Source organism: Ambystoma mexicanum, chromosome 5p, assembly GCF_040938575.1.
Source record: "Ambystoma mexicanum isolate Mex_15411 chromosome 5p, UKY_AmexF1_1, whole genome shotgun sequence".
Taxonomy (NCBI): Eukaryota; Metazoa; Chordata; class Amphibia; order Caudata; family Ambystomatidae; genus Ambystoma; species Ambystoma mexicanum.
The window spans coordinates 975379273-975393077 of record NC_090930.1 but is presented as its reverse complement, the minus strand read 5'-3'; the positions used below and the strand labels follow the sequence as shown (position 1 = coordinate 975393077).

At 43.8% G+C, this 13805-nt stretch overlaps 1 protein-coding gene across 1 annotated transcript in view; it reads left to right on the top strand.

Annotated features, from left to right (window-relative positions):
- LOC138481343 (enoyl-CoA delta isomerase 2-like) overlaps positions 1–13805 on the top strand; it is a 316256-nt gene that overhangs the window by 83940 nt on the left and 218511 nt on the right. The window contains exon 4 of the mRNA XM_069613445.1: positions 13540–13725. Coding sequence (XP_069469546.1) covers positions 13540–13725 — 186 coding nt within the window. The remainder of the gene's footprint in view (positions 1–13539; positions 13726–13805) is intronic.

The following is a 13805-nucleotide window of genomic DNA, read 5'->3' as shown; positions in this document are numbered from 1 at the left end:
AGCAGACTTCATTGTAAATTATTTCAAATCTCAGGGACTAAACCTCTCTGAAACCAATGCTTCACTGAAAAACCTCAAAGGCATATCACTGAAAAACCTCAAAGGCATATCGCCTGAAGTGGTCTAACTCCTCACTTAACTACCAATTAGTCAACCTCGTGCCCTTAAACAAGGACCTGTCAAAATATCAGCCCATTATTCAGAGACTTTATTTAACATTTGTAACGCGCGCCAAAGCCCTAAGGCATCAGCGCTGGTTACATGAATAGTACAGAGATACATAATTTCAGTGATACAGGTACATACAGTAGTGTAGAGAAGGGGCGGTGAGGGCTGGGGCAGATGTCTAGGGTTCACTCGGCTATGGTGTCTTGTGAAAACTGGAAGGTTTTGTGCCGCCTGCGGAATATCTCATGTGAGGGTTCTGCTCTGTTTGTGTGGTAGGTTGTTCCACTGTCTTGCTGCGAGGGCAGGGAAACTACTCTCCTCCCCCCAGCTCTTTTCAGTATGTAGGGTTGGATGGTTAGGCAGTTGGAGTGGTATGATCGAGTGGGTCTGGATGATTTCATTTTTAGTATTTTTTTTTTTTTTTTTGCAAGATATCTAGGTGCCTTGTTAAGCATTTGTGTGTTTTGAAGCGGGTGCGTTGCCTAATGGGTACCCAGTGGGCATTTTTCTTGGCCGATGAGATGTGTTCACGTTTTGGGTTAAGTGCGGCTTTGAGGGCAGTGTTTTGAATTACTTGGAGTTTAAGGTTTCATGTGGAGGTGCCTGCAACAAGTGAATTGCGGTAGTCCAACCTAGATCCTATCGGGAACGACTGGAGGTGTGAATGAGTTTTGTCGTGTATGCCGCTGATGAGGCGATATCGCCATCTTGCCTGCTATACTCTGTTGTTTTACAACATTGTAGACTGGTATGTTAATACCATCAATGGTGAAGGCTTTGTAGTTGTCGTCCAGTTTGTTGAGGGAGGTCTGTAAGCCTGTCAATCTCGGTTTTCTCATCATTTAGGCAAAGCCTGTTGGCTGCCATCCATGCTTTGATTGTGTGATGGGAGTTGAGGATAGTGGAGTCGGTGGTATAAGTACTTGCATGTCGTCTGCATAGTTTGTGTATGATGTTCTGAGACTGACTAGGATGTTTAATGTTTTTGTGAAAATATTATAAAATATTGGAGAGATGCAGGAGCCTTGGGGGTACTCCGCAGGAGATCGGGAAGGATCTGTTGGACAGGAAGGATGAGATCCATGTGGTGGCTTCTTAGTGCACTGCTGAGGCGAGGTGCTTGCGGAGGATGCACTGGTCCACTAGGTCGAAGGCTGCTGATAGATCTAAAAGTAGTAGGAGGGAAACTCTGCTATAGTCTTTGGCTTCGTCCGTCTGGTTTTTAGATCCAGGAGCGCTGATTCTGTGCCGTATGCAGGTCTAAATCCAGATCGGCTCAGGCCCAAGAGGTTGTTGTTTTCCAGGAAGGATTGAATTTGGAGATATGCTACTCTATCTAGTATATTGAGTAGGGACGGGGCTGTGGTGATGGGGCGGTAGTTAGTGGGGATGGCTAGATCTAGGGTGTTTTTTTACTTTTTTTTTAGTAGGGGGAGGACCCATGTGGTCTTGAGATTCGTAGGAACTTTGCAGGTGGTAAGGAGGCATTGATCAAGGCACCAATGAAAGGTGCCAGTTCTAAGGAAGTCCTTGATGACGGTAGCTGGATAGGTGTCGCCTTGGCATCTTGTGGGTTTCAGGCTTTGGATGATGCTCAAGGTTTCTTATGGAAGTGGAATGGTGGAGGTGGCAGTGGTGTTATCTTGGTAGGGGTGGTTTGTGTAGGGGAATTCGTTTTTGTATAATCTTTTTCTGAAGGCAGTCCAGTTTGTCAAGCAGTGCGTTCTGAATGCTAACGCACCTTGCTTTGTCTTTGTTGCATCTGTCTTCGGGGGTCGTGTAGAATAGCAAAGAGTTTGCGTGTGCTGGAGATTCTTTCATTGAATGTGGATTATTTTTTTGGCCTGGAGGAGGGTGTTTTTATAGGTTTTGGCTATTCATAGGAAGTTGCTTTTGTTTGCGTCAGATGGTGAGTTCCTCCAGGAGATTTCGGCTTCACGTCTTTTTAGTCCCAGGGTTTTTCAGGTCTGGGGTGAACCAGGAGTTGCGGTGTGTGAGGGGCCTGGCTTTCCGTTGAATGAGGGGTGCCACTGTGTTGATGGCTTTTACTATGGTCGAGTTGTAGATGTCAGCCAGAGCTGTCTGGTTGTCTGGCGAGGTTGCTGAATAAGAGGTGATTTCAGATAGAAGGGGCAGGATATTTGTTGCTGTGATGTTTTTTGAATTGTGCGAGAGGTTGGGGAGTTTATGGGGGCTGGTGTTGGGGAGGTCCTCCTTTGTGGGAAGGGTGAATATCACATTGTGGTCTGACCATGGATAAGATTTGTTGGAAGTAATGGTAATGGGGCAGTTCATTTCGACAATCTAGTTGAGTATCTGACCCTTAGCATGGGTGGGACTGTGGATGCATTTGGAGAGTGCTAGTGCAATTAGGGCATTGGTAAGGGAGAGGACGTTGGTGTCATTAAATCCCAGGTTCAGGTCACTTAGGAGAAGAATTTGCGAGTAGGGCTTGGTGTTTGAGGCTAGGGTTTGTAGACTGTCTTCTTCAAAGGTGGATATTGGGCTGTGTGATCTGCAAATTATGTGGGTGCTTAGTGTTGAGGTGAGAGGGTGATTTTGAGGGACAGTACTTCACTGGAGGTGTGCTGCAGCTGTTCTCTAATGACTAGTCTTTGGCAATCAGCCCTACACCTCCGCCTCTGGAGTGTGATCTGTCTTTCCAGAAGATAGTGTATTTAGGTGGGATGGCTAGAGTTGGGGCGGAGCCTGCGGCTGGGTGTAGCCAGGTTTCTGATATCACGAGTAAGTCAAGTTCTTGTGTGGTGATGTCTGCAATATCCAGTGCATGTGCCATGTGGGATCTGGCATTGATTAGTGCTCCCTTTACAGGGAATGAGGGTGTTGGGAGTGTTGATTTGGTTTTGCGTTTGGTTGTTTTTGTGTGTGGGTGCTGTGTGTTGTAGTTATCACATCAGACCCTTCTTTATTAATTCCCTTAAGTTAAATAAGTAATAGTTTTGTTTGCAGTTCTTCTTTGGTCTCTGGTTCTAGATTGTTAAGCAGCAACCATGTGATTCCTAGTTTATTTATTCAAATCCACTACTTGTGGCTAATATCAAGTCCCTTACATCTTCCAAGAAGAATGACTGGGCATAAATTAGTTTTTCGATCAGTTCCACTGAACATCCTTAGCCACCAGATCTCAGCACTCAGCCATTGCTGCTTTTCAGAATTCAGAAAGCTCAGATACAAGGCTCTTCAATATGGATCCGGAAAAAGTTCCACGAAGTTTTGAAGTTTATTAAACGCTCTGACTTCGCAGGGCACATTCTTCATTATTCTATGTCGTGTTCTTTGTTCTCCAGTTGCTATCCAATCGAGCCTCCAGAGTTTGATCTTTTCTAAGTTCGGATTGCAATTTAAGGTTGTAATGTCAATTTCTAGGTCTTCAGGCGAAACCTCACATCGTCGGGACCGTAAGACTAATAGACTCTTTGCATCACCATTGTCTGGATTATACAAGATTTGGAATTGAGAAGCAACGTCTTTCATCGTTGTTTTGCGATAGAGTGCTAACATGTTCCAACATACACGTGCATTAATAGATATAAACCCTAGCTCATATCGTATTCACGCCATCGGAGTTCCCTTGCGTAGCTGTAGCACATTTGCCCAAAAGATGTGTTCTAACGTTGCCCACAAATCATGTGAGCAGCCAAAGGCGCTTTCAGCTCCAAATGTCAAGGCTGGGACCACCTTTTGGTTATAAAAGTTTATCACAGGTTTTAGCAAACATTTTCCATATTTTTTTATTGAGGATAGTTGCTTGGCATGCCAGCTGCCGACACTTGATGTTGGCCGTTTCGGCCCAAGGACCATCGTCAATGTGGGAACTGATCTTCATTCCCAAGTATCTTGTGTTGATTACAATGTTCAATTTTTCCTTTCCCAAACACACCTCAAATGTTTTCCCGTTGCTTCTCTTAATGGTCCTTAGGTTTTGTAGAACCAGTAGCTCACATTTTCTTTGTTGTTGAATTGTAGGCCATTATTTTTGACATATGTTTCTACAGCGTCCAACTTCCACTGTAGTCCGATCAGAGTCGCATCAAGAAGAATTAGGTCGTCGGCATATAAGAGCCAGCTCACGTGGGTGACATGTACTTTTGGTGGAAATTAGGAAACATCCTCCAAGGCGTGTCCACTGTCAGAAATGAACATGTTAAAGATGTAGGCTTGAATGGCATTCCCACTTTTTCATTTTAGACCAAAGAATGTCTTTCTATGCTGTCGAATGCGTGTGAGAAGTCAATGAAGGCTAGGTAGACTTTACCCCCAGTTCTTATTGCCTCCACTTTGATAAAATGTAATATTAACAAATTCAATCCACATCCAACGCCCTACACGAAACCCAACTGCCTTGGGTCTACGTGCTGAGATGCTGTGATCCATTTGAGAAGCTTTTGTTTCAGAATTGTTGCATAGACTTTTCCTAAAATGTCCAAAAGCGCTATTGGCCTGTAATCCTTGGGATTTGTTCTGTTACCTTTTTTAAATATAGGTACAATAACCGCACTTTTCCATGATGTTGGGGTTGTACATTTGATGTTAATTCTATAAAAAAGGACATAGCATATCTCAGCCCACACTTCAGGATTCTTTTTTAGGGTGTAATTAGTTAGGCTGTCAAGCCCTGGGGCCCTAGACAAGCTCACCCTTTTGATAATGTCTAGGATGTCATTTTTCTCTAACTTGAAGTTCCAACGATTTAGGGTGGGCAAGGCCAGATCTTTGATGGTACCTTTTTTGCCGTATAACTCGCTATAGTACGTTATCCATGCTGCTTCAGATACAATGCTGGTCTGTAGTGCTGTTTGTGAGGCGCTCTCATTGTTAATTATTTTCCAAATCTTGCGAGAGTTTTTGTTTTTTAATTTTGTCATCATGAGTTCTGAATCTCTCTGTAGCATTAGCACTTTGTGAGCTTTAACCCAGTTCTTGTATTTTTGTTTTGCGACTCTTTTTATCTCTACCAGCCCAATTATGTCCTCACGGTGTGAGTTTCTGATTTCACTGCACATTTGCCGTTTTCGCTTCAGGATTTCTAGATAAAATGTATGTTTAGGTGCGAATTTGTGTTTTTTATTTTATTTATTTTTAGGCCTTGGTTCTTTTCCATGAATTGGGTTAGTATGTGACCATTTTCAACCTCATCTTGTTCCTCGCAATATTTCTTTGCTATTGAGTTTACATCGGTGTCATTGAGTTGTAGCTTCCCTCTGTTGGATTCGACAGTGACTCTTCAATTCCATCTTGTATCTTTCAGGTCTTTAACCATGTTTTAGTTTTACCTCCACCATGTTGTGGTCGCTGTGTAACTTAGCAATATATACTACTTGCTCGTGTATGCTTTCTGACACAAAGAAATAATCTAAGGTTGATCTTTGTCCAGTTCTGCTCCACGTGAAGTTGGCAGGAATATCACCTCTGGTGTTTTCGTTTAACATCCGCATGTTTCTCAAATCCATTTCAAGGCACCACCTAGCCGCTATCTGATCATTCTTTCCCTGAGTTGGGTTTAGACAGTGGGTAAGTCTCCACAGATTATAAGTCCCGGTGTGCTCACTTATTCATATGTCCTCTATTAGTGATGATACTTGATCAATGAAGGATGATGTCCCTGCTGCTGAATGATGCCAGTATAGATTGATGACATAAATTGATCCATGTTTCGATGTTTTGATCAGATACCCGTATATATGGAGATACATTCCAAGATTTGGTCATTCTAAGGCCAGAGTTTTTTCTAACGAAGGTTAGAAGCCCGGCCATGGGCCTTCCCTTAGGTCTTCCTATTTCCGGTTTGATGGCAACCTCGAATTCATCAGACAGAGGGCAATCCAAAAGCCAGGTTTCCTGCAGACTCATTAAATCTATGCCAGTCAGCCAGTTGTCCTGAAAAAGATGCCGAAAGCCTCTGGTGTTCCAAGAGCCAACCACAATCGTGGTCTTCTCCATTTGAGCCTGCCAGTAGTTGTTACTGTTCTTTTGAGTGTTTGCAGATAGAACTTCAGCCAACCAATGCCAATCGTTGGCCATCTCGGCTGTGTTGAGTTTCAACGTGGTCTTGACTACTAGCCCTCACCCTGTTTCTAAATCCAAAAGTTATTTTAATTTGTTGCTTGGTGTGCCAATGATTCGATGATTTACCCCCATTAGTGACTCTCCCTTCGATGGTTTCGTTTGCCTCTTTTTGATTCACATTCCTTGATGTTTTCACTTCCCTTGGACTCTCCAACAGATCCGACATGTGCCTCTTTGTTTGTTCCTTTGTCGTTTTGTGATTGTATATATCTTGTATTTTGGGGAGCCACGAGTTTCGGCTGAAATTTCAAAGATGTCAAAGACATGAGCACAGGAGCTGCATCCAACATGATGTTGAAAATAATGTTTGAGTCCAGGTGCCGAATCACTTTGTCATTTTGCACTTCCTCCGCAACTCCACAATTTTTAGTTCATTAGATTTGATGGTTCTGAGGCTTGGTACGTAGTGGAGCAAACATAGAACATTGTTGCAATTCAAAATGAGGTTCTCACTGCTCACAATGCGTTCCAGCCCAAGTCTAAAGGGTGCCTGTGGTTTTTTGTGAGCCACAGAACCCCGTCTTTGTGCCTCTCGTCCTGTTGTGTGCTGTCGATCATCATGTTTTGTTACGGATACCTGAGGGCATATCAAGAATTTGGGGCCATTTGTAGGATTCCATACAGCAATTGCTTCTATGCAGGTGCAAACTGATGCTGTTACAGAGCTCCCTTTGCCTGAGGTTAACACCTGTGTTTCTTGAGCCAATCTTTCCCATTTTTCATTTAATGTGGTGAAGGTTGGACTCCAATTTGGCAGTAAACCAGAGTACAGATGTCGTCGGTTGAATCATTGTACGTATTCTTTCTGAAGAGACTGGTTTTAACTCGCTGTCCACATTCGCTGACACCCTTTTTGATGGTGCTGTGTTTTTTGTTATATTTAACACTGTAGGGTGTGGTTGTATGACCTTGTCTTCCGTGTTATGCTTGACGACATCCACAAGGTCATTCTTAGAGGATGAGAGGATGCTTTGATGTTAGTCGTCTTTGGGAAAGGGATCTGCACTTGTGCATCCATGGGATCATCTTCATAAGTGGACATGTCCATCAAGTCAATTGCGGCTTCATCACTGTCCACTACCTCCACCAGTCGCTTCTAGTTTAGCCCCTTCATTTTTTTTTTTTTACGCACAGCGTCGCTATTGGTGTTTACAGTGACATTTACTATCTTGATGTTGCGTAGAAATTTCCTCTAGTTATTACATGTTCGCGATTTATTTTGGTTTTCCCTTTTTTTTTAAGTCTGTTTTTTTGCCAGCCTTCCACCTTAAATTTGTGTTACTTTCACTGAATATGGCAAATATCCCAGTGTTCTTTGTTCCTTTTCCGGAGCATTCGCCATTGGCTCTATTAGGTTAGTTACTGTAAACCACTGTGTTTCCTGATGTAGTAGGCATTTGAAGGTCTTGTATTGCAAGATTTCCTTTCCCCATACTGCTTTTCAGCACGCTGGAGAACGAGGACCTCATTGTTAACTCTTCGGTTGTCTCAGTTGTTGCAACAGTGTCATCTGTCATAGTGACTATCGGACAATTTGGCCTTGTGTCCATTTCTTTCAGAGAATTTGGTAAATGGGATTCTTATTCATCGGTTCTTCCCAAAGTCGCCATTCATCCTAATTATTTTTTTACTAACCTCAGGGTTCGCAGTGTTTCTAGATGCAACTGACCACTCCAATTGAGGCCCCTCAAGGTCAATGTTGCTAATCAAACTGACACTACAAACTGCTCTTTTAGGCTGACCTTCTGGAGTATAGTCTGTTTACACAATTACATTCCTTTAGTCTGTAGGCATTGGCATGCTTGGCTGTCCTGTTTGGTCAGGTTGCTTGATGTTAGTTTAGCAAGGCCAGTGCTTCTTTTGCCACTTCCGCAAACAGTTTCTTGTCCATATTACAGCTTTTCTTCTGTTCGGTTAGTGTGTTTAAAGAGCCATCAATCCTTTTGTTCATTTTGTGGTAAGGATATTTAAGGGAATAGTGCGCTCAGAAATATTATTGGCAAAAAAGATGGGCAATAATTAAAAAAAACTCTAAAATATTTTTTTAAAAGTCCCTATGTAAAGTATTGAGCAAATGCAGCTGAAACTTTAAAATGGGAAGCGCTAGGAGGCATCCATTTTGTGAAATTGATGCCGCCTGTGCCTGCCCTTGTGGCACTAATGAAGTAAAAGCTAGCAAGCTGTAGTAAACAAAAGCTACCACTAGGTGGCTTTTGCTTTATTGGTGCCGGAGGACAGAGACCAGAGACTGCAGGTAGGAAAGCTGCATCTCGGTAAGTGCTAATTTCTTTTTTTTTAAATGAGCACTAGCTGCGTTTTTTTTTTTTTTAATTTCTACGTTTTCCGGGCTGGCAGAGCCCGGAAAACTTAGAAAGAAAACCGCAGCTTTTAAACGTTGGAATTATGTTTGCTGTAGCTTCAGCTTGGAGCCCTCTGGGCCCTCTGGGCTCCAAGCTGAAGCTACCGCAAACAGAAATACAACGTTGTTGTATTTAAAAACGCTGCGGGTTTCTTTCTAAGTTTCTCCATCTCCTCTGAGCCGGAGGAGCCCGAGAAACTTAGAAAGAAAAACCGCAACGTTTTTTAAACGCATCCGCGTTGTTTCTGCCTGCCGTGGCTATCACTTTGGGTCTCCGGGGCTTCCCCGGAGACCCAAAGTGAAAGCCAAGGCAGGCAGAAACACAACACAGTTGTGTTTCCATGCTGCAGTGTTCTGCCTGCAGCAGCTTTCACTTTGAGTCTCCCGGGCTCCCCCGGGGAAGCCCGGGAGCCCCAATGTGAAAGCCGCTGCAGGCAGAAACACAACTTGGGTGTGTTTTGAAATGCCGCAGCGCTTCTCACTGCGGCAGCTTTCACGTGGAGTCTCCTGGGCTTCCCCAACCCTGAGGGAGTCCAGGAGACTCCAAGCGAAAGCTGCCGCAGTGAGAAATACAACTTTGTTTTATTTGTAAATGCTGCGGTATTTACAACTACAACAATGTTGTTCTGAATGCAGCAGCTTTCGCTTGGTGTCTCCTGGACTACCGCAGGTGTGGGGGAGCCCAGGAGACTCCACACGAAAGCCGCCGTAGTCAGAATGACAACGTTGTTGTATTTATGATTTCCGTGGTTTTCCAACCGCGGCAATCACAAATACAATGTTGTTGTATTTTTAATTGACACGCCTCGTCTTTTTGCCTTCATTTTACATTTTCTGTGCTTCCCTGTGCTTGGGGAGCACCGAAAACGTAAAACGAAATTGAAGGCAGCCTCCTCCGCTCTGCTCTGGCTGCAGTAAGCAAAAGTTCTCATTAGCGGGCTTTTGCTGCTTGTTTAGTGCCGCCAGGGCAGAGCTGAGGAGGCTCCCTGAAATGGCAAAATGGATGATCCCGTGTAAACGCTTTTGAGCTTTGTTTGCTCAAAGTGTTTACATAGGTACTTTCATTCTAAATATGTCTAAACTATCTTTTCGAATATTGGCCATCATTTTAGCAAATAATATATCCTGAGTGCACTATTCCTTTAAACTGAGTGTTATCGCTTTCAAGGTTTAATACTTTTGAATTTATTAGAGCAGCCAACGTTGTTAGATCTCTGTTATTGTTTATTTGTTCGTAGAGCTCGATGAAAGGCGAGCTGGTTATAGCCATTTTGGACATCAGGATGGATTGCAAATCTTGTATTATCTTTTTGGTTTGTTTCTTTCCGAGCCCATCTTGCTTTACACAAGCTCTAAACTTTGATCACCTTATCTTTGGATACTCGCGCTCCATTATCGGTGAATCAGATGATGATTCAGAGGTCGAAAGAGACCGTTTCTTCTGTCTTGTCATTTGATCTTGTTTATGTAGGGCAATTTTGTCAGGATATGTTTTTTTTGTTTTGTTGGAAGCAACTCAGACTAGAGGACGTGCTAAGGTCTTCCCTTCGTTTATGTAGTCCACTTTGCCACTGGGCAAGGTTTCAGCCGAGAAGGTTTTTGGGCACTTGGTCACTACGCTAGGCTCTTTAAGGTCTTCATTGACCTCTTTATTTTTAGGTGCCTTATTTAGTTGAACTAAGTCAAGTAATAGTTTGTTGATGATTTCTAAAGAATTCAGTCTTTCTCCCCTTGCACCTGACATAGTTAATAGCCCCACAACTCCAGTGTCTTCGAGGAGCAAGTGGGGTAGGCGAGCACATAATGTCATCTTCTTTTTCACTCAATCCTGCGTGCCGCTGGTCCCATGCATTCCGTTCTGACGCAGAGTCCTGCCGCTTTTTGAATGATTCTAAGGTAATTGCTTTGGGATTACACCACGCATCCATATTCCTAGTTGAAACTGAGAACACTCGATCATCACACAGTTTGTTTTGGATTATCCGAGTACTCCCAAGGTCCAATTAGTTGGTCCAGTTGGTTGTAATCGCCTCCTCTCGAAGCTTGTTTAGCGCGCCACACAAACACGCGTAGCTGTGGAATCTGGGATGTTTTTCCTGGTTGCTTTTTATTGCCATTGGCGCGATCTTTAATCGTGCCAACATCAGTGAGGTCAATAACCATATTATCATTAGACGCCTCTTGATAGGGTCATCGTGTACAGAGCGATGTTTGTCATTCAGAATTTTAATGCTCTGTACACTCTGAGTGAACACTTCAGAAGGCGAGCCACACCCATCCACAGTGGTACAGCCGACACGAGTCAGCTAAGGCCGGACCGGATGACTGAAATGCAGACATGGTGACATCGCAAACGGTTAATCTTCGGCTTTGACTTGGTGTCGCAGTGAGGTGACTTACTTGATGTTGATTGCTTGCGGCCGTTGCAGCTGGGCTCACGTCTTCGACAGCAGTAATGGTCGAGGAAGGTGAAGTGACTTCTTGTTCCTGCATAGCTCACACTAGCCGTTATGTCCGTAAACAAGGTAGGATCTTTACACAGCCAGATATCACCGTCGGGTCGGCTCCCAGCTTTGCAGGCTCCAAGGAATCCAAAGACTCTGCTCGACTCCGCGACCGCTCCGCGGTACGAGTCAGATTTTAACAGTCATGCCCACGTTAATTGGAAACTGCAGAAGTACTCTAAACACTGCTCACTGTTTACACTGCTCCAAAGACTCTGCTCGACTCGGCCTGGGTTATTAGATGTAATAAGGGACAGCACACCGGATTTCCGACATGATTGCAGGAGGGGCATCACATGGGGTTTCAGGCATTTCTACCAATGGGGTATCACATAGCATATCAGACATTTTTAGCAATGGGGCATCACCTAGCACAATCAGCATTTTTTCTGGGGTATTTTGTCCAGGCCCAAGATAAATGGACCCCTTTAGATTTTGTGGCGAGGTACAATACTACAAAGAGTTGTGGCAAGCCAGAAGATGGACTCGGAACAGAGGACATGTTTAAATGTAGTTTTATCTAAATTGAAAGAAAACATCTTACTGCGACCATACCACTAATGGGGAGTTCCCTTCCTAACCTAGCTAAACTAAGGTGCTTGTCTGTAGTCCAAAATAAAATAGTCCTTGGTCCAAACATATCCACTAAACTGGCCGTACCACTTATCAAAACATAAAAGGAAAATGGGTGGAGTGCCCTGACCTCTTGGTTCTTCACAAAAGTCTCTCCAGCTGTCCCAGGAATCCCTCCTGGGTCTGGGTCCGGTGATAATCCAAGAACCGTTCTTGTCAGACTCTCATAGCTCCTCAAAGTTTGAAACAAAGTCTCAAGTTTCTGGAGAAAAAAAAAGAAAGGTGTAGGTATATTTCCCTGATCCCTTTCCACCAACTTGGTCGATTTCTCCCCACTTCAACCTGCTGTTTGATGCCTCTGTGTTCCTTAATACCTGCTTTTCACTCTAATTGTGCCCCAATGACTTCTTTGTGTTCACCTGCCCTGTGGTCTCACTTTGGTCTTTGAGGTTCCTGTGACCACCATTTACTTCTGGCTCTTAGCTGTCTTTGGTCCCTGTGACCCTTTGGAGGCTTATGCTTCTTGGATTTCTCTGTACTCCCATAACTCGATTCCTTGTCTCGTGTTCTTCCAGGTCTGAGACCCTTGGATGGGGTTAGGGTAGTCCTTCCCTTTTTCCTGCTCATTATCTCCTTTGTTCCCTCCCTCTGAACTGGGCAACCTGTGCACCTGCTGTGTTGTGGGGCTTTCCTCAGTTGGGGTTCATTTCATAAGCAGCAGCATCGTTCTCGTTGGCTTGCTGACCTTCTGCACTAGATATTAGCGGTCTTCACGTTCCGCTCGACTCGGTTCTCTTGTTGGCTCTCGGTCTGAGAGCAGAAGACCCAGTCCTCTAAAGCAGACCTCCTGACAATGGTCTATTCATGCCTTGAGAAAGACCCTAGGTCGAAACATGTGCTGGCACTCTTGACATGCAAATAGCATATGGTGTATATGCAACTGTACACAATTATATCTGCCAAAGATAGGCAACTAAAATAATCTGACCAACCTCAAGCTCACAACTGTCTCCAGCAGTTATTGGAGATCCGACCCATGGTAATACTATACCAACTGGCAACCGCCATATCCAGCGCCATTTGTAACTGAGGTTCCAAACCCAATTTTCCACTACATTTAATAAACCCAGTAGTGCCACAGACATCTCCCAGATCACTGTAGTCATTTCCCTGGATGCTGCTCAATTATCCTGTTCCTGGATGGCTGCCAACCCCTTCACTTTGCCCACTAAATGTACCTCTCATTGGTCTACTCCCCTCATCTCCATGGCTGACTCACTCACCTTTAAAATCTGCCACCTTACATTGCACACACAAATCCTAGAGGCACTTAGAATTCTGGCACTTCGAGTCTGCACCAGTCGACACCACAGGAAGTGCATCTGTCTCTCCCTTTTCCCCACTTGCACCGCCCGCCCCTTTCCTTCCAGGACCACATAAAGCAAAGCCACCAAGACTGTCGGAAGGGGGCTACATAAGACGACTTTACATTACCTTACATTTTATGCCAACCCACAAGCAATGGAGATCTTTTAATCTTGCAGCTGACTCTTGGTTTATCCATAGAAATACAACAAAGAAAAAAGTAGCATATCTATCGGCATTGCCACAGCTGTTTTACTCTTGTTTGCCATAAAGGTGTTGTCCACATTTTGGTCTTTAAGAAAAAAGATAAACCAATATCTTCTACTTTGTGTATTTGATAGCTGTTCTTGCAAGTATAGTCACATGAAATTAAATACTAATTTCACATTTATAAAAAATCTGTATAGAATAGCTAGGAGTTGTTACTCCTTCATATGCTGCACAGGAGCTCATAACATTGACTTTTCTTCTGCTTCATTATAGGATAATGCCAAGGAGACATACATCAATCTTGTTTCCAGTTTGGTGTCTTCTGAATCCAAGACCCAGGGGAATGCAGATTCTTCTGGTAGCCCACATGATTATGAAACACTGCAGGTTATCACTGAAGATAACATTACAAAGATAATATTTAACCGTCCAGAGAAGAAAAATGCAATAAGCACAACGGTAAGACACTTTTTTGTTATGTGGTTGTGAACTGACCTTTTATGTGATTCGCCTGGCCCTACAGAGTATTGGTGTCTAGC